Source organism: Ostrinia furnacalis, unplaced genomic scaffold (genome assembly GCF_004193835.3).
Source record: "Ostrinia furnacalis isolate ACB-3 unplaced genomic scaffold, ASM419383v2 OfSCF0058, whole genome shotgun sequence".
Taxonomy (NCBI): domain Eukaryota; kingdom Metazoa; phylum Arthropoda; class Insecta; order Lepidoptera; family Crambidae; genus Ostrinia; species Ostrinia furnacalis.
Window position 1 is genome coordinate 414284 of NW_021130297.1, and position 21133 is coordinate 435416.

The 21133-nt window shown below is 46.7% G+C and overlaps 1 protein-coding gene across 1 annotated transcript in view; it reads left to right on the top strand.

Moving 5' to 3' along the window:
- The window catches only part of LOC114358308 (vacuolar protein sorting-associated protein 13C), a 31680-nt gene extending 12040 nt beyond the window's left edge, over window positions 1-19640 (top strand). Inside the window, exons 10-26 of the mRNA XM_028312274.1 lie at window positions 2195-2403; window positions 3585-3729; window positions 5131-5267; window positions 5542-5811; window positions 6593-6780; window positions 7426-7655; window positions 9693-9835; window positions 11689-11823; window positions 12633-12804; window positions 13911-14069; window positions 15170-15292; window positions 15660-15726; window positions 15860-16017; window positions 16672-16867; window positions 17432-17543; window positions 17731-17949; window positions 18236-19640. Coding sequence (XP_028168075.1) covers window positions 2195-2403; window positions 3585-3729; window positions 5131-5267; window positions 5542-5811; window positions 6593-6780; window positions 7426-7655; window positions 9693-9835; window positions 11689-11823; window positions 12633-12804; window positions 13911-14069; window positions 15170-15292; window positions 15660-15726; window positions 15860-16017; window positions 16672-16867; window positions 17432-17543; window positions 17731-17949; window positions 18236-19640 — 4068 coding nt within the window. The remainder of the gene's footprint in view (window positions 1-2194; window positions 2404-3584; window positions 3730-5130; window positions 5268-5541; window positions 5812-6592; window positions 6781-7425; window positions 7656-9692; window positions 9836-11688; window positions 11824-12632; window positions 12805-13910; window positions 14070-15169; window positions 15293-15659; window positions 15727-15859; window positions 16018-16671; window positions 16868-17431; window positions 17544-17730; window positions 17950-18235) is intronic.
- Window positions 19641-21133: the final 1493 nt, after the last annotated feature.

Below are 21133 nucleotides of genomic sequence, written 5' to 3' on the forward strand. Positions count from 1 at the left end.
TAGTGACCGAGGGCGCGTCGTCCGACGGCGAGTTGGTGCCTCTATTGACGCCCGAGCGCGGCGCCGGCGCCGGAGCCAACCTGCTCGCTGTGGACTTCGAGCGCAACCCTGTCAACAGCGACGCTGACTATGGCCTCACTGTGCTGTTGGAGCCGGTGGAACTGCTCTACGTTGAGGTGAGTTGGAGACAGATACTTTACGTCATTTCAGCTGTCAGCTCGAGCAGAGAGCATAGTGATCGAGGGCATGTCATCTGACGGGGAACTATAGTCTGGTCTGTGAGCACGTAGAATTTTGTCCAATGACCCCAAGCTACCCATCCTTATCGCTCGCGCGTAAATATATGGCTGTCGCGACTGTGCGACGGGCGCCCGCAGTGAGTGTGCGAGCGCGACAGCAACATAATTACGCGCGAGCGATAAGGATAGGTAGCTTGGGGTCATTGGACAAAATTGTGCCGCTACTAACGCCCGAGCGCGGCGCCGGCGCCGGAGCCAACCTGCTCGCTGTTGACTTCGAGCGCAACCCTGTCAACAGCGACGCTGATTATGGTCTCACTGTGCTGCTGGAGCCGGTGGAACTGCTCTATGTGGAGGTGGGTTGGAGACAGATACTTTACGTAATTTCAGCTGTCAGCTCGAGCAGAGAGCATAGTGATCGAAGGCGTGTCATCTGACGGGGAACTATAGTCTGATCTGTGAGCACGTAGAATTTTGTCCAATGACCCCAAGCTACCCATCCTTATCGCTCGCGCGTAAATATATTGCTATCGCGACTGTGCGACGGGCGCCCGCAGTGAGTGTGCGAGCGCGACAGCAACATAATTACGCGCGAGCGATAAGGGGACGTCCATAAACTTACGTGAGACTTTTAGGGGGGGAGGGGGTCAACAAAAACCTCACTAAATCTCACGTGGGGGAGAGGGGGGGTCTCTGGAAATATCACGTAATTTTTCCCGCAAGAAATAGAGAAATAGAGTTTGCCAGAAAACTGGGTTTACTGGACGATAATTAGACTAGGTACTTCTGTAAAAAAAACAATGAGACCCTAGTACTAACCGCTGTCACTACACGTGTTTTTCTGGATCTATTCGTACCTAATCAGTGGGCTTAGTGCGACTTTATATCGATCGTCATCCGCTAGCGACTGCGTAAAAAATGACATGCATTAAATGTATGATGATTGTACAGCGTCCCTAGCAGATACTTTAAAGAACTAAAATTTTAAACTTTATAGATCTTTTTGATGCACTCGTCAGCGACAACGGTAAATGCAAACTCGCACTAAGCACACAAAAAAAAATTTCTCAGTTAAATTACTCCAAAACTATTAAATTTCGTTTTTTTTTAATATCACGTGAGATTAGGGGGTGGGGGAGGGGGTCAGGCAAAATCTCACCAAATCTCACCAANGCTCGCGCGTAAATATATTGCTATCGCGACTGTGCGACGGGCGCCCGCAGTGAGTGTGCGAGCGCGACAGCAACATAATTACGCGCGAGCGATAAGGGGACGTCCATAAACTTACGTGAGACTTTTAGGGGGGGAGGGGGTCAACAAAAACCTCACTAAATCTCACGTGGGGGAGAGGGGGGGTCTCTGGAAATATCACGTAATTTTTCCCGCAAGAAATAGAGAAATAGAGTTTGCCAGAAAACTGGGTTTACTGGACGATAATTAGACTAGGTACTTCTGTAAAAAAAACAATGAGACCCTAGTACTAACCGCTGTCACTACACGTGTTTTTCTGGATCTATTCGTACCTAATCAGTGGGCTTAGTGCGACTTTATATCGATCGTCATCCGCTAGCGACTGCGTAAAAAATGACATGCATTAAATGTATGATGATTGTACAGCGTCCCTAGCAGATACTTTAAAGAACTAAAATTTTAAACTTTATAGATCTTTTTGATGCACTCGTCAGCGACAACGGTAAATGCAAACTCGCACTAAGCACACAAAAAAAAATTTCTCAGTTAAATTACTCCAAAACTATTAAATTTCGTTTTTTTTTAATATCACGTGAGATTAGGGGGTGGGGGAGGGGGTCAGGCAAAATCTCACCAAATCTCACCAAGGGGGGCGGGGGGGTTGAAAAATAGCCAAAATTGTCTCACGTAATTTATGGACGCCCCCTTACAGACTAGGATAATTACGTGTTCAGAAGTTAATGGATCGTATTTTCAACCCACAGCACGCGTTCACCGAGCTGATCAACCTCTTCCAAACGCGGCCCATGTCGCGCCATTCCCTAAGCGCTGCTATGACGTCAGCGGCCACTAGGGCTGCCCGCGTCAGCCGCGCGGCCCTAGTACACGCCGTCAGCCGCCGTCAGCTGTTCCACGTCAGTGTGAGCGTGCGTGCGCCTTGCGTGCTTCTGCCGGAGCACGCGCGGCCTGGCAGGTTAGTGACCCCGCTCCAGAAGGTTCCAGAAGGTAGCGACATCATTGAGCGCTTCTATGACGTCAGCCGCCACTAGGGCTGCCCGCGTCAGCCGCGCGGCCCTAGTACATGCCGTCAGCCGCCGCCAGCTGTTCCACGTCAGTGTGAGCGTGCGCGCGCCCTGCGTGTTACTGCCGGAGCACGCGCGTCCTGGCAGGTCAGTGACCCGCCCCCCAGCAGATTGATAACCACGCCCCCACGCCCCACCAAGTTGGTGACCACACCCTCGTGCTTTAAAGCATCAGTGGGTCCTCTGACGTCTCACGCACGTCGCAGCTGTTCCACGGCAGGTCAGTGCCTCGCCCCCGCCCCCCAGTAGGCCATATCTCGCCACTCGCTCAGCGCTGCGATGACGTCAGCCGCCACTAGGGCTGCCCGCGTCAGCCGCGCCGCCCTAGTACATGCCGTCAGCCGCCGCCAGCTGTTCCACGTCAGTGTGAGCGTGCGCGCGCCTTGCGTGTTGCTGCCGGAGCACGCGCGCCCTGGCAGGTCAGTGACCCGCCCCCCAGCAGATTGATAACCACGCCCCCACGCCCCAGAAGGTCATGTCCCGCCACTCCCTAAGCGCCGCTATGACGTCAGTGGGTCTCATGCGTCAGCCGCGCCGCCCTAGTACATGCCGTCAGCCGCCGCCAGCTGTTCCACGTCAGTGTGAGCGTGCGCGCACCCTGCGTGCTGCTGCCGGAGCACGCGCGCCCTGGCAGGTCAGTGACCCCGTGTCCTAGCAGGACACTAACCCCGCCCCCACGCCCCAAAATGTCAGTGGTCCGCCCCTGCTGCCGCTTTAGCCCATGCTGCTATATCGAAGGAACTCCAGGATTAACCCCTCTTCTCTTTCCCACCACTGCAACTCCTGTATAGGATCTACAGTTTGGCCTCCAATGGAGGTTGACTATAGCTATCTGTCATCTAACCCTATTAAAATAAAAGATCGACTTCCCTTAAGGACTCCCTACACTCGAACGTCGTCGTCGGCGTCGACGGTGTGCTGGCTGAGTTTCGCCGCAATGCCAGCGTAACCGTTTTTTTGGGCAAATAACGCAACCCCCTCACCCCGCTCTTATGTTACCGTGTCGGTTATTGTAGAGGTGTCACTTAGACATTCGTAGGATCGGTAGAATGACGTAACATTCCACTCTCAGGTCAGGCCGTCTTCTAGTCCTGGACATCAGCCGAATCGTGATCAAGTCGGACCTGCAGCCGCCAAACCTGGCGCTGGAAGACGCCACGTGCATGGAGCTGGAAGAGCGCCTCTACGATCGCCTGCATGCTGAATGCGAGTGCCAGGTATCTTATGCCGTTGTAATACAGGCTATTTTTACCCGACTACGGCAAAACAAAAGGAGGGTTATGATTTTGACAGGCTATGTATGTATGTATGTATGTATGTATGTTCATTACCCGACTACGGCAAAGCAAAAGGAAGGTTATGATTTTGACAGGCTATGTATGTATGTATGTATGTATGTTCATCTGTTCCCTCGTAACTTCTAAACTACTTATCAGAATTCGACAAATGACATATCATTAGAAGCGTCTTAATTGTCCGCTGGTTATAGGCTATATGGGTTTTCACAAAATCTAATGTGGCGCCCTCTAGCGGACAAAACATACAGAGTAAAAAAATAAAGTTAAAATAAATATGCCGTGTTTGGTATCATTTGAAAGCGCTTTACTTGTACATTAGGCGTAGTCACACGTTACATATACCGTAGCACTTTGACGTGTGACTGCGGGTTTCCAAACATGAAAATTACTATCCAACTACATTAGCGACTTTGTTCAGTTCAGTATTCTGAAAATCTTGTTTTATACTTTTTCAGCGTCGTTTTTTGTTCAACAGAAGTGTTTAATATGATGTGCTGTTGACTGTACTTACTACATAAACTTGTACGATAATAGTGATTGAGTCAGACCATCATGTAACAGAATAACGCCCGTATTCACAAACATTACTATGAGGTCTCACAGTACGCGTGGACCCAAAGGGTGACAGACGAACCAATCACAGAGCTCTATTCAACGCTGTGTGTACGATTTGTTACTTCACTTAAACAAGCATCGTTTGTGAATACGGGCGTGAATGAAACCAGTATTTACATGAACATCGCAACGCACCAAGTTGGGCGCCAAGATGAGAACTTTGTACTTCAGTCAGGCCTTTTCGTCTCCACGAGAAGGCATCGAAAACGAAACATACGCATACTCGCCGACGGGATTAATCCACAAGAGATTCACGAGCGAGTAGTGAGTGACGTACTATCGCCAACAGTGTTAACTGCCCATTGAAAGTCATGTCATCTCGTTCTATCGCAAAGAATCGCCATTTGATTAGAGCGAGAGCAAAAACGGAAATGGATAGTTAACAGTGTGGGCGTGTGTACGTGCGCGTAGTCTTCACCTATTGTATAATAATAAAAATATTCGTTATGGAAAGAAGATGTAACTAGCTGTGCCCGCGACTTCATAAGCATGAAAATAGTTCAAATAATATTTCTCGTTTTTGCAACATTTTTCTTTACTTCTCCGCCTCTATTGGCTGTAGGGTGATGTTAATAGCCTAAAGCCATCCTCAAGAAATGGGCTATCCAACACAAAAATATTTTTTGAAATCGGATTAGTAGTTCCTGAGATTCTGTGCTTCGGTTCTTGACGCTCATACAACTCACACATATTTTACCATCATAGGTGTTGTTCTGCGAATGGGACGACCCCTGGAGGGAGCAGCGGAAGCACGCGGACTCCGAGCTGCATCTGGTCCCCAAGATCAAGATGCAAGTGGTCTTCTCCAACAGCATCAAGAAAGACTACAAGCTACTGCCGAGGTAAGATCAGATTATACGAGCTATACGATCTAAATATGATATTATTATGCTGGCTAAATACCTCGCTATTCCAGCAAAATAAGACCAGACAGTCAATTATTGATACAGGTTTAAGGAAATAAATGGCAACTTTTATTTAAGTAAATGTCGCAGGGAAGAGTGGTACCTATTCTCATTTCCCTGAGACATATTATGTATTTTAACATTTGCTTCATTTTCTCAAACTCAATTTGAAGAAGAAATTGTACAAGCTATTTTATTTGTTCTCTTTCAGATATAAGCTCAACATCTCTCTCTCCAGCTTAAAATTCAATCTGTCAGACCGTATCATCGGTCTCTTACTAGATTTCGCCGACAACTTACCCATGCCAGTCCCCAATACCGTGCCGGTCTCATTCCTGGACTCTGGAGACTACGCTGAAGACCTAGACGATCCAGAATTGGCTGAATTGTTTGAATTGGACACAGTGACGGGAGATCCCGAGTACCCTGACTTGGTCAAGCTGAGGCAGAAGATTGTGGCGGCTTATTTGAGGAGCAGCAGGTTTGTTTGTTGCATTATGATTTTTTACCTCAATCATTTCCAATCAGGACTAACGTAGTATTTGTGCTCACAGTTGGTATCACTGTAGATTAAGGACTTCTTTGTGATCTTCATTACTGAAACTCGTGTCCTTGATGAAATTCATTCATTGATCTTACAGCCTCTTTCTCCATTTCACTTAATATTTGATTTTCTGTTCCGTTATTTGTAACAGAGTGCAGCTCATACCAATGGATAGGTTTGTCTGTTATTGGGATGCCATTCTTCAGGGCCTTCGCTAAAACTTTCGGGGACGCACTCACGCGAGTCTTTATCCATAAATAATTACTGTGGCATCGAACAAAAAAAAAAATTGGTGGAAATCAAATAATTTATGTAGCATAAAATAAGCTAACTTTCATCATGTTATTGTTGTCTTATTATTGTTAATATTTTTCTTCTTTCGTTTTGACCCTACAATGGGGTGGAGGGTTAATAACCTGAGATACAGGATTTTCCTAATAATTCAGGTATTAGCCCGCCGTAGTCCTACTGAGAGACTAACTATATTGTGTACGTACCAAACCTGCTTACAATGTAATACTGCGGGTTTTTTCTTGTCCTACCTTCATTGTACCTAGTTGTTTTAGTTTACCTACTGCGGTGAGAATAAAAAGTTATTTATTTATTTATCGACGCGTGACACTTCTTTTCACACATATATGGCTCATAATTTTTCTGACACACACATATGACACATACAGCCTTATGTATGACAAAATGTTTTCCTTGCCTATCGAAGGGCGGGCGAGTCATGCATGGACCGCGACGGCGCCCGCCTGGGCTTCCAGGCGGCGGCGCCGGCCTTCCTCTCAGCAGAGCACAGCGATGAAGATATGGAGCTTTACGCGCGCTCCGTCGACCTGCCCGGCTTCGACGACAACGTGTCCCCTAGCAACCACATCAACGTGCTGCTGCGGTTCGTCGTCGGTGAGTCATCAGCGATCTTCACCAGATCGTCGATCCACCTAGTGGGAGGCCTGCCCAAACTACGTCCAACCGAGAGAGAGGCTGGTGGTCGCGACCTAGTTGCGTGCAGAGCAGGACCGGTCGTTCTGTAAATCCTTAGGGGAGGCCTTTGTTCAGCAGTAGACGTTATTTGGCTGGAACGAATCAACGAACGAACGAGTTGTTAACATCAGGTCAATTAGTATCTGCTTTAGGAGCCCGAACCTCTCCAATTTACCGGAGACAAATGCAGGATTTGAATTACTCTACTTCTCACCCTGGTAAGACAGGTTGGTGATGCCTGGTTTTCAGATTCTTGTCCCCTAGTCGCCTTTTGTATAGAAAGAGTGAGTGTCCATTAATACCACCAAGTTTCTTATTGCGCCAGACTTTTTGCTAACAAGGAAAGACGACGGAATATCTTGATGTCACAACCGCTTTGCGAAGAACGTGTTTGCTAATACGTGATTCTGCCATAGTGTCGTATGTCATCGAGTAATAATAATTGTGATTGTGTTTTAGTGATGTAATACTTAAACTAGAATCATTTAACTCTATAACATCCGAGAACAATTCAACAAAAGTACCTAAAATTGTATTCATTTCTCCTATTTTGTTCCTGTGCAGGTGAGATAGTGATCAACCTGTCCCGCTCGACGGAGCAGGTAGACAGACCCTACGTGATGCTGAGTGTCAGCAAGGCGTGTGTGGACGTGGCTCTCATGGCTTACGGGCCCGCTGTCCAGCTGGCGGCTCGACAACTGCTGCTGGCTGACAAGCTGCATAGAAGTGCATCTGGGCAGTACTTGGAACTGCTGACAAGTGACGGCGAGCTGTTCAATCTGCTGTATAGGAAGGTGAGAGCTGGAGCGTCATTACATTACACTCACTTCAACCCTTTTTATTGTCCGGTGAAGCTGAGAAAGCCGCTCACGGCTATCAGCACAGTCCTTCCGAAAAAAAAAACAACTTTAACCCTTCTTGGAACGTGAAGCTATGGTGCGTTTGCGTACGGGCCTGCTGTGCAGCTGGCTGCTCGCGAACTGCTGTTAGCTGACAAGTTGCATCGGTCCGCGTCTGGGCAGTACTTGGAACTGTTGACTAGCGATGGCGAGCTATTTAATCTGCTGTATAGGAAGGTGAGAGCTAGGTTGACATCATAATATTATAGATCGTGCCATCCACAAAGACGCGCTCTATCATTCTTTCGCTATTGTTTGAGTGTTATCGGTACACGCTAAATTATCTATACACACGCACACTACAATAATGACGCTCAGATTGCTCGGATCAAACTCCCGGCACCCCGCGCTTCCCTCCATAAAAATTGGTGGGGCGCGTCTTCGTGGATGGCACAATCTATACACATACTTCAGTCTTCAACTTATTTTGGAACGTGGAGCTATGGCGCGAGTGTTTATAGGCCCGCTGTCCAGCTGGCGGCTCGCCAACTGCTGTTAGCTGACAAGTTGCATAGAAGTGCATCTGGGCAGTACTTGGAACTGCTGACAAGTGATGGCGAGCTGTTTAATCTGCTGTATAGGAAGGTAAGAGCTGGAGCATCATCATATTACACATTTCAACTCCTTTGAGCGCGGAGATATGGTTCGTGTGCTTACGGGCCCGCTATGCAGCTGGCGGCTCGCGAATTGCTGCTGGCTGACAAGCTGCATAGAAGTGCATCTGGGCAGTACTTAGAACTGCTGACAAGTGATGGCGAGCTGTTTAATCTGCTGTATAGGAAAGTGAGAGCTGGAGCATCATTATATTACACACTTGAACTCATCTTGGAACGTGGAGCTATGGCGCGAGTGCTTACGGGCCCGCCGTGCAGCTGGCGGCTCGACAACTGCTGTTGGCTGACAAGTTGCACCGATCTGTATCTAAGCAGTACTTGGAACTGCTGACAAGTGATGGCGAGCTGTTCAATCTGCTGTATAGGAAGGTGAGAGCTGGAGCATCATTATATTACACACACTTAACATTTTATTAATTTATTTTTTTATTTTCCTGGTGGTACTGTAGCTTGAGGCCCATTTGTCTTAGTGCTTGTTCACGTAGGCACGCGCGGGCGCGGGCGCGGGAAACGTCGCGAGCTCGTGTTCACATTGACGACCAGGCGTTCGCGCGAGTGTGACGTACTATCGTTTCTAGCGACAAGTGAAACGCGCGCGCCGCCGCTAGTTTGTGACATGAACACACACAAACATCTTCACGCGTTGAAATTACCGCGAGCGCTCCGCGCGCGCCAGTCGCTAGCTTGCCCGCTAGTTAGACCGCACCTGCGTTTCGTACGTGAACACTTGGAATCACTACATATGTTTGATATTTCGTCACCGCGCCCGCCAGTCAACGTGAACAAGCACTTAAACTTTAGAACATAAGACCATTTTTCAAGCGTCCTCTAAACGCCCCATAGCGAAAATTTTAAATCGATCTAAAAACAATTAGCGCTGTTAGGGCCAAAAAGATAAGGGGACATGTAAAGTGCCCCATAAGGGTTACCTTTTTTTTAATCTATACTAATATTATAAATGCGAAAGTAACTCTGTCTGTCTGTCTGTCTCTCTTTCACGCCTAAACCACTGAACCGATTTTGATGAAATTTGGCGAGTTAGTTTGAGTCCCGGGAAAGGACATAGGATAGTTTTTACCCCGGTATTTAAACAGGGACTCGCGCGATAAAGTTTTTCTGTGACAGACAAAATTCCACGCGGGCGAAGCCGCGGGCTGAAAGCTAGTTTACTATATTTTGACGTACATAAGTGCCACTGGTGGTCTAAATTGAATAAAATATTTTTGATTTGATTACAACGTTTTCATGCGGACGTTCCGCATCCGCAAGGTGGAGTCGTGACTCCGCCTCAAAACTCAGAATGAGCTTGTGTTTACAGGTGCGCGCCGATTGCCCGGAGTTCCGCTCACACTTCCACAGCGTGGAACAATCCCTGGTGGTGGACGTGGGAGCGTTATCGGTGCTGTTGCACGCGCCCGCGCTACACACGCTCGTCAAGTACCTGCAGTACGTGGGCGACAAGTGAGTGAACAAGCACATGATGTCGTGCCCTGCGTGTCCAAACTACTGCACGTAGGAAGATTTAGTCTACTGGCACGAAACTGGCGACGGGCCGAGCGATTGCGACAGCGGGACGGGGCGGCGGCGGAGCGAGGCTATTGAAATACTATTCCTCATCCATCGCTCGGCCGTCGCCAGTTTTGTGCCCGCAGACTTAATGAATGCTACTATATGGAGTCTCTGGTGTTGAACCTTTCATGAACCATCAAGTAGAGCTAGAAGTACACTCGCTAGCAAAAGTATGGAATCACCCTATGCGTTTCGAGCCATCGTAAGAACTAAATGGCTAATAGAAGATTTGTAAATAAAAATGGTACTATTTTAAAGGTCATATTATACAGTGTGAGTCACGTTAAAGTGTACATATGAAAATAGATGAAACTAGACCTATTTTTATCGACAAAAAAGAGGTCAAAAAATTTTTGAGATGTTTTTTTTATTTTTTTATAGAATTTTTTTTCTTCCAATTACTTATTGTAAAGAAAACGTAATAACTTTTAAACTAAGACGATTTTAAGTTTTACGAAGGTAATACGATAGAGAATAATACAAAGTAATAAAAACCACCTGTTATAGGGGAATTTTTTTGGAGAAATTTATCAAATAACCAAAAAAAAAAACGCGAATTTAAAAGCAGATTTTTTTCAAAAAGTATCATTTTTTATTATTTGTTGACCTTTTTTGTGTTTTTATGTATTTGTTTAGTATCGCCTGTTATTTAGCATTATTACTGTTTTTATTTTATCAGGATATACCTTTTTTTTTTTTTTTAATCTTTATTGTTTATAGGGGGTTTTGTCAAAGTGACTATGTCACCCCCGTAATCACCTTCTTAGAATCTATTACAATAATTATGGTTATGTGCCTAATTCAGCTATTTCTTCCACATAGGGAAGTTAACAATTTGCATAATTTTCGGGCTTCCTCGCTTATAGGTACAGCTAGGATACTGTTGTAGAAACCAATATCAAGCGTGGTTCTACCGAAATATTGTTGACGGAGAGACTCGTTCCGGACACACTGCGCTAAGACATGCTGAACGTCCTCGACTACGTCATTAACATACCTCTTAGTTTAAAAGTTATTACGTTTTCTTTACAATAAGTAATTGGAAGAAAAAAAATTCTATAAAAAATTAAAAAAAAATCTCAAAAAATTTTTGACCTCTTTTTTGTCGATAAAAATAGGTCTAGTTTCATCTATTTTCATATGTACACTTTAACGTGACTCACACTGTATTATGGTGACGCGCACGAAATGGGCGGCGCGGAGCGAGGCGATCGCAATACTATTCCTCAGCGCCGCCGCTCCCAGTCGCGTCGCCACGCCCATCGCTCGGCCGTCGCCAGTTTTGTGCCCGCAGACTTAATGAATGCTGCTGTGTTACTGTGTACTGTAATGTGGAGCGGTCTCTGGTGTTGAACCTTTCATGAACCATGTTAGAGTACGGCTCTTACCCCAATGTAGACTACGAATGAGCGAGCAGCAAGTATAACCAGAAGTATATGAGTTAGCGAGTGAGCGTCTTTTTCCGATAGTTTGGTCGTTGGGCTATGCTACCCGCATCTAGGTACTTCCCGTGACCTTCACTGGATAGAGTCAGTCCATCGACTAAGATTAAGATGTAGACATCCTCCAAATCAAGATTTCGGACGCAGCAACATTTCACTGCGTATCATGCCATCACACTGCGATAGCCAAGTGATTAAGGCCGAAACCTGACACCCCTTATGATTGAGAAAACCCTTTCGTTATAATACGATACATTGATGATTTGCTACCAATAAAATAAATCTAACTTCTATGTTTCATAGGATACAAAACCGCCGGGCCCTGAATATAAAGAAGGTGGTAGCGCCTCGAGCCCAGACCCTGTGGGACTACATTATGAAGCCCGAGGCCGATCCGCCCGTTCCTCCGGGCGCCACCAAGTTCAGTTATTCAGTCAGGTAAAGTAGAGTTAAAATAAGTTATAACCAGTGATACCTACCGTGGAATTATTATAACTTTCTGTTGATTCTTTCGGAAACCAACGAGTGATGATAAACATCAATGCATACTTCTCTATTGATGAAAATGTGTCTGATAAGCTAGGGCCAAACGCGACGATCCACCGTGTGTTGATCGGAAGATACATGATTCTGCGTCTGCCAGGCAGTGTGCACTCTGCCTGTTTGTCTGTTTCTACAACATGTTTATCTCCTCGTCTAAGTCTCCCTTTCTCGAGCTTGAAGTTACTGCACAGTGGCACCATTTGGACAGCTGCGTAATGTCTGCAGGGCTACACTGAGAGTGCCGCTGTGGAGGCTAGACAGTGTCGTCCTCTGTCCTTTTGTTACTGACTTGTATTGAAATGAAAGAGTGGACTGTACTCGTATATTACAAAGATTTACTGGTTGTTATGACATTTACAAAATATGAGACGCGCAATCTTTCAGTGACAGAGCGGAAGCCAAAGTAGCTCCCGATCCTTCGCTACCCGCAGGGCTTGACGTCACTGCACAGTGGCATCGTCCGGTTCTGGAGTAGGACTGGAGTACTGTACAGTTATCTGTTGCATAATATGTGCAGGGCTACGTCATTGACAGCGTCGTCCTTTGTCCCCCTTTTTCCAGGCAAATTGTCAAGCCCCAGAAATCCCCCTCCTAGAACGGAAATATTCCTATCCTTCGTTCCCACCGCTGCAACACCTGTGTAGCCAGGATCTACGTATTTCTGGGGCTGGGCACAGTGTTATCTGATATATCAATGTGTGCAGGGCCACATCTTTGAGCTTGCGGCTGTGGCAGCTAGACAGCGCGTTGTTAGAGCTGCGGCTGATAGCGCTGGAGAGCGACTGCGTGTTCCGCGCCAACGACCGCTGCGTGTTCCGCCTGTACCTCAGCTCGCTGCACCTCGACGACCTGTCCGAGGCCACGCTGTACCCCAAGGTAATGTGGATAATAACCTTAAAAGGGAATATCAACGAGGGTGTTTGTATTTTCAGTCGCCAGACGGCGCCAATCATCAGCATCAATTCGGCTACAGGATGTCCAATGGCCCAATGCTGAACATAGGCCTCCCCCAATGATTAAAATAGTAAGACACGGGTCTTAACGCGACGTTTATTAATGAGTTACATTATGTACTCACGGCTTGACGTTTCGGCTTCGATGCTGCAGCCGTGGTCACAAGCATCGTGGCTCGCGGCGTCGTCCATTCCCCCAATGATTTTTACATCGCCCAGTTGGTAGCGGCCTGCATCCAGCGCCTTCATGCTACCTTTATGAGATCGTCAGTCCACGTTGTGGGTGGACTTCCCACGCTGCGTTTTCTGGTACGTGGCCTCCACTCCAGAACCTTGCTGCCCCATCGGCCGTCAGTACTGCGTACTATGTGCCCTGCCCATTGCCACTTCAGCTCGCTAATCCGTCGGGCTATGTCAGCGACTTTAGTTCCTTTACGGGTCTGCTCATTTCTGATTCGATCTCGTAAAGAAACACCCAGCAGCGCTAATGGTGAGTAAAAATTTCTCAAATTTTTTCAGTGCACGAATTGATGTTGCTGTCATAATCATCGCCAGTGACAAAACTTCACCAAGTGGTGCACTGTAGCCTTATTCACATAACAAAACTTCAATGACAACAAAACACTGATTTGCGATCCTATCGTGTAATCGTTCTATCAAAATGACCCTTGTGAATACGGATTTAGAACTGTTTTTGAATGGAACGACTTCTAAACGTCAGCGAGATCTTGACTGTCAAAATACGTGAATTAGGCCACTGGTAGCACAACTCCAGTGTTCATTAGCATTACAATTTGCTTCAATTCATGAATATAAAGCCCGGTCTGTGAGCACGTAGAATTTTGTCCAATGAACCCAAGCTACCCATCCTTATTGCTCGCGCGTATTTATGTTGCTGTCGCGCTCGCACACTCACTGCGGGCGCTCGTCGCACAGTCGCGACAGCAACATAAGGATGGGTAGCTTGGGGTCATTGGACAAAGTTCTACGTGCTCGCAGACCAGACTTTAACATGGTACTCCTTTCCAGCTGGTGTGGCCGGACGAAGACAAAGTACTGGAGATCAAGTACGTGCGCGCAGCCCCTCGGTTGTACGGCGACGCGCAGCTGAAGGCGCACGGCGAGCTGCGCGTGCACGTGGGCCGCGTGCACGTCGTGCTGTTCCACTGCGTGCTCATGCAGCTGCAGGTCTGATGCCCACAAACATTACTATGAAGTCTCACGAACAAATCACAGAGCTCTATTCAAGCTGTGCGTTCGATATTGTGCTTCACTTAGGCCCGGTTTTTTGATTCGTAGTTAAAATAACCAATGGTCAAATTTGACAGATGTCAAATGACAAGTGGTTAAATATCAGAAAAAAATGTTTTTCGAACAATGGTTAGCTCGACTTTTAATACATTTTTTAACTATTAGTTAACATTTTGTTAATATTTAACCATTAGTAGCAAAATTTAACAATTTGTTATTTTAACTATGAATAAAAAAACTGGGCCTTAGGGCTGATTTTTCAATCGTCAGATATCTTTTAACTGAAGAATAACCTTGTCATTTTGACATCCCTAAAGCGATTCAACGATGCTTTCGTTTGTGAATACGGGTGAATTTTGCTGAAACATTTATCAAAAGTCAGCTTAAGACACCACACAGAAAAAAACACTGATTAATTAAAACTAAGTGATCCATCCTGGACTTGTATGGAGAACCTTTGATTTTTCTAAATAATCATGCAAGACAGATATTAACGCCCGTATTCACAAACATTACTATGAGGTCTCACAGTGCGCGTGGATGCAGAGGGTGACATACGATACGGACCAATCACAGAGCTCTATTCAAAGCTGTGCGTTTTGCTGAAACATTTATCAAGTCCGCTTCAGGCACTACACTGGAAAAATCACGGACTAATTAAACTATGTGATCCATCCTAGACTTGTATACAGGGTGTTAGGTAAATGGATATATGAGCCGACACTAGCCCATGTTATTTATTTTCTGACTTCACCATACCATTTATATGCCCATTTTAACATGGGCTAGTGTCGTCGGCTCATATACATATTTACCTAACAACCTGTAGAGAACCTTTAATTTTTCATATTTTTTCTAAATAACCACGCAAGATAGATATTAAATTACCTGCATGTAGAGGAATGATCTTTGACAGTAAAGAATCCTATTCTGAAACTGCAACTCAACTCATAAAACGAGATTTCCTGAACTAATTTTGTAGATTGAGGGTTGATAACTGCACACATTTTAATAACGACGTCTGTACTTTTTTCCAGCAATTCCTAGAGCCACTAATTCCGGCGGCGGCGGCGGGGCAGGCGGCGGCGGCAGCTGAAAAGGCGGCGGCGCGTGCGCGGCCCCTGCGCTCAACCGCTGCGCGCCTCAACCTCGTCATACAGGTCCTCAACCTCTGCCTACTTATCCCACTGTTAGGTTCACCTCCTACATTCCGCATCCATTCTGAGACTGTCCTCTTTAGATCAACACTATGCAGCTTGCTCTATTTTGTTGGGTGGGTGGTGTGGTGTAGTTAACGGTAGAGGGGAAAGGTCACTATAACCAACCCACCATATCATTAAAATTTTTCATATTAATTTGTTGTCTCGTATCTTCTCTACAAAGAGTTCCTGGCTAAATTCAGCTTGATTTCGATGGTATACGATACGCTAGACAAAACGTGAGCTGCTCCGTAATAGATACATTTCTGTATAATAAAATCCAGTTTTATTGATTGATGATTAACTATAAGTTCTTTTGTTTTCTTAGATACATGCACCAGTCCTACTATTACCTCAGAAGCCATCTTCGCCCAACTTACTGGTTCTCAACATGGGTAAGTAAATACACACTTTTTAATTAATATTTTATACATTTTATTTATTTATTTATTTATTTATTAGGTACACCAACAAATTTCCCTGAACATTTCCCTGAACTTATTGCCACTTACGCTGCATATTTTTCAGGTGACTTGTCCATAGAGAACTTCTTCAAGCTAGTGAACCCGGGCCAGGACGCGAGCAGTCCCGTGCAGAGCCCCATCATAGACAATATACTGATCAAGCTCGTCAACGTCACGCTGTCTAGGGCCGTGATGACGTTAGCAGGCACTTTGGAAGTACAGGTAAAATATTTATGATTTGTTATTTGTATTTAATTTCAGCAATAAGCAATCGATAAACGACTAAGTAATCCATCGTTAATTTATTCTTTCTAACGAAAAAACTCCAATGAATAAATCGACAATAAAATCAAAATATAAAGTAGTTCCCAACTTCGATTCGGGAGGCGTGTATTATTACGTGGGACGGAGTTGGTGAGAGTCAGTGCGAGGTTCAGAAAGGGTGGGGGCGAGAAAAGCGTCTTACTAATCGAGCGACTTTGTTTTGTCTCCTGTCATCCGCTATGCACTGGGGAAGTCGTACCTTAACTTCGAACTCCTATGTTCATATAATTTCGTTGCGGGTCCAATCATAAAATCAAAAATCAAAATCAAAAATATTTATTCAGTTTAGACCACAAGTGGCACTTATGAACGTCAATAGAAAATAATAAAAAAAGAAAAGGTAGCCCTTATGGGGCACTTTACATGTCTCCTTATCTTTTGGGCTCTACCAGCGCTTCGCGATAGTTAAAATTTCCCCCCGGACAAACGACCTTCACTGGTTGGGTTTTTATTGGCGGTCAAGCTGTAGATCCTGGCTACACAGGAGTTGCAGCGGTAGGAACTAGAGGTGGGAACAGTCCCGTAATCGAGCCACTGTTGGGTTGTCCACAGGAGCCGATCCTCGAGCCAGTATGCGCTCGCTGCGACATGAAGCGTCTGGTAGCAGGCGGCGCCGGCGCAGCGCGGGAACACCCGGCGTTAGAAGCTGACGTCATCGTGGACAGCGTGCTGCTGAACGTGGGACAGCGCGACCTGGCCACGCTGCTCGCCGTGTGGGCCGACAACCTGAGCGAGGCGCACTACATCGGTCAGTGTCCCGCGTGACGTCACGCCGCCTCGAGGCGACGTCATGTGGACAGCGTACTGCTATACTGTCCAGCTGGATGACGTCAGCTCCTCAGTCCATGTCCCCATCCTATTAGGGCAAATGCTTGGATAAATTCAGTTCTCAAGATGATCCTGGCAGCTGGATGGAAGTCATACTGATCGTGTATTTTTTCGAAGAGAATTTTTTTTTTATCCACAATGAGGAAGCTCTTTGGCCTGTATCTCACCTGATGGTAAGTAATGATCAAGCCGAAAGTGGAAGCGATCTTCACCCGGAATTCTTAACCCCGGAAGAACTGGCTATCTTACCTCTAACTGCCGGAACACAACAATGCTGTTAACATTGTTATTATGGCGACAGACTTAGGTAAGATGGTGGTAGCTAGCCAGGCGGACTTAAAACAAGCCCTACCACCAACCAAACCCGGGACCTTTGGGTCTGAAGCAGGTGGTCTTACCACTAGACCACAGAGGCGGTTAAAAATAAAGCGTTTCAGACATTATCTGGCTACTACAACGAATAAAACTTTACTTTTGTATACAGGGAACATAGTGCCAACTTCTCCCGTTGAAGTGGCGCCCTCAGATGCTTCGGTGAAGAAACTTCAAGCGTTCCTGGCACAAGGCGAGCCTATCAGAAAAGAGGCTGTATTTAGGTGAGCGATTTATGTTTTCATGTATGTTTCATATTTTCTGAAGGAAATTGTTACCCTGAAACTGGAGCAATATTTTTGATATACAGAAATGCAAAGTGAACAGTAACAATACTAAGCTCAAGTGTGTACTCGACTTGATCTTTGTCTTTTCAGAGTAATACAATCTAAATTATTTTCCCGTTTCTAGGTTCACCCTCGAAGGCGTCGAACTCAAACTATTCTCGGATATGGATGAAGTTCTAAGCTCGCCCGTGCGCGATCTGAACCATGGCTTAGCGAAACTAACCGCTGGCGAGGCGACGGTGCAACTGGACTATTACTCGGATAGCAGCACAGAGATGAAGGCTAGCTTGCAAAGCTTGCTCATTGAGGATATTAGGCCTGACCCCACTATTGTGATCAAGAGGTACGTTAATAACTTAAAGCCTTTATAAAGAAATAAAGAATTTTGAATTTTGAACTTAAAGACCAGTGCTATGAAGTATCATGCCCCGATTTTTTCAGGATACCTCTTCGAATTTTCAGTCATGGAAAATAATATGAGTTAACGTAGAGGTGGGCGTTACTACGGGACGTGCGAGCCATGCTCACGTCTATGCTTACGTGACAACATGCATTCAATACATAAGATTGTCACTCGTTGTTTTTTCCATAAAATATGTATTTTGCCAAGATATCCGATTTTGTCCCAGAATCTTCCAATGCCAAGGCGGTGCCACCCGAGCGTCCGGCGGCATCAGCGTCCGGCGCCCGCCGCTCATAGACTGCAGCGTGCGCGTGGGAGCGGCCCGAGCGGCACAGGTCGACGTGCGCGTCGACCGCACGCGCCTCAACCTGGCGCCGCCCTTCCTGCTGCAGCTGGCCAAGACTCTGCTGGACGCCGTGCCAGGTACTCGCGGCCTTGTGTCACAGGACACAGAGCCCATTGTCGCCTGCGGGGACCGCACGGCCTCGACCGGGCGCCGCCCTTCCTGCTGCAGCTGGCCAAGACTCTGCTGGACGCCGTGCCAGGTACTCGCGGCCTTGTGTCACAGGACACAGAGCCCATTGTCGCCTGCGGGGACCGCACGGCCTCGACCGGGCGCCGCCCTTCCTGCTGCAGCTGGCCAAGACTCTGCTGGACGCCGTGCCAGGTACTCGCGGCCTTGTGTCACAGGACACAGAGCCCATTGTCGCCTGCGGGGACCGCACGGCCTCGACCGGGCGCCGCCCTTCCTGCTGCAGCTGGCCAAGACTCTGCTGGACGCCGTGCCAGGTACTCGCGGCCTTGTGTCACAGGACACAGAGCCCATTGTCGCCTGCGGGGACCGCACGGCCTCGACCGGGCGCCGCCCTTCCTGCTGCAGCTGGCCAAGACTCTGCTGGACGCCGTGCCAGGTACTCGCGGCCTTGTGTCACAGGACACAGAGCCCATTGTCGCCTGCGGGGACCGCACGGCCTCGACCGGGCGCCGCCCTTCCTGCTGCAGCTGGCCAAGACTCTGCTGGACGCCGTGCCAGGTACTCGCGGCCTTGTGTCACAGGACACAGAGCCCATTGTCGCCTGCGGGGACCGCACGGCCTCGACCGGGCGCCGCCCTTCCTGCTGCAGCTGGCCAAGACTCTGCTGGACGCCGTGCCAGGTACTCGCGGCCTTGTGTCACAGGACACAGAGCCCATTGTCGCCTGCGGGGACCGCACGGCCTCGACCGGGCGCCGCCCTTCCTGCTGCAGCTGGCCAAGACTCTGCTGGACGCCGTGCCAGGTACTCGCGGCCTTGTGTCACAGGACACAGAGCCCATTGTCGCCTGCGGGGACCGCACGGCCTCGACCGGGCGCCGCCCTTCCTGCTGCAGCTGGCCAAGACTCTGCTGGACGCCGTGCCAGGTACTCGCGGCCTTGTGTCACAGGACACAGAGCCCATTGTCGCCTGCGGGGACCGCACGGCCTCGACCGGGCGCCGCCCTTCCTGCTGCAGCTGGCCAAGACTCTGCTGGACGCCGTGCCAGGTACTCGCGGCCTTGTGTCACAGGACACAGAGCCCATTGTCGCCTGTGACTGTACGAGGGGTAATCTGGCACCTTTCATACTACAGATAGACAGAACAAAACTGAACTGAGGCGTGTGTGGGCAATTTTGCGCCACCTTTCATACTACAGCTAGACAGGACAAAACTGAACTGAATGTTGTGACTTGTATCTGTGATACGATCATATTTATGTGCTATGACCTAGTCATGAACAGCTTCAATATTTTGTTTGATGCAAGTAAAGACCTTCATCATCATCATCGTTTCAGCCATAGGACGTCCACTGCTGAACATACGAGGGCTGCACTAAAAGTATCGGGAATGGAATATTTCCACTGTTCCAGTCATATTAAAATCTATTTAATTGCAAAGTCCAGGGTTTTAAAAATCNAGATAATATCTCTGTACTTGATTGGAATATTTCTAACAAATTTTCTTCACTCAAATCAAGGTCAACTCCTTTAACAACTCCAAATGACATAGATAATTCGTTTATCATTTGACATCTCAAACCAAGTTCTTTAAACTTATCACATTCAGATAATTTTATAGCATCTTCTCGATTTTTAAATTGGACAAGGGCTCTGTTTGATAAGATAAGATAAGATAATTTATTTATTTGCTTAAAACATGGTATACATAATTAAATATCGGTGTTACATGTTGAAACGTGCTCATGTTCTGCTTCATNACTGATCCTCATTACTTCCACATCACACGGTGGGTAGCGGCCTGCATCCAGCGCCTTCCTGCTACCTTTATTAGGTCGTCGGTCCACCTTGTGGGTGGACGTCCCACTCTGCGTTTTCCGGTATGCGGCCTCCATTCCAGAACCTTGCTGCCCCATCGGTCGTCAGTTCTGCGTACTATGTGCCCTGCCCACTGCCATTTCAGCTTGCTAATCCGTAAACGTATTCAATAATAAATAATTAATAATTAAGTAGGTAATAATTAGGATCTTCTTGATGTATTTTTATACTCGTAGTGTCCATAACATTGCTTTCTCCATACTAACACCAAAATGATATCAACTTAAAAAAAATAAACAAAGCATTCATAGTTCCTATGCCGTCAAGTTTACGTATTTAATTACTAACTAATAATATGACGTTTGCCGTATCTTTATTTTCCCCATAAAATCCCGATAACATTGTTTTGGTGAGGTTAACCCCAGTTTTTTATAGGTGTTAAAATAAAACAAGGAAACGCACGATCATTAAGTTTATCAAACTTTTCCGATGAAATCGTAAAATTTTAATGGAACTAAAAACAAAATAGTGCACACACCGCGGAATAAGTCATATTCTTGAAAATAATACTGCAAAAATTTTAATTCAGGTCCGCAATAATTCAGGTGTCCACGTTAGGTGCCGTTTTAGGTGTTTACAAAGAAGGTAGAAACGTGCCCCATCTAAGAATTCAAACTCTAAGGGCTTGAGGCTTTAGAACCAATATAAAACAATGCTAAGCTAATAATATCTCAGATTACTAATATACTTTTTTATATATTTTTTCCAAAATAATACACTTTCGACGTTGATCGATTGGTAGCGGCCTTACACTTTCATGTGAAATAACAAGTG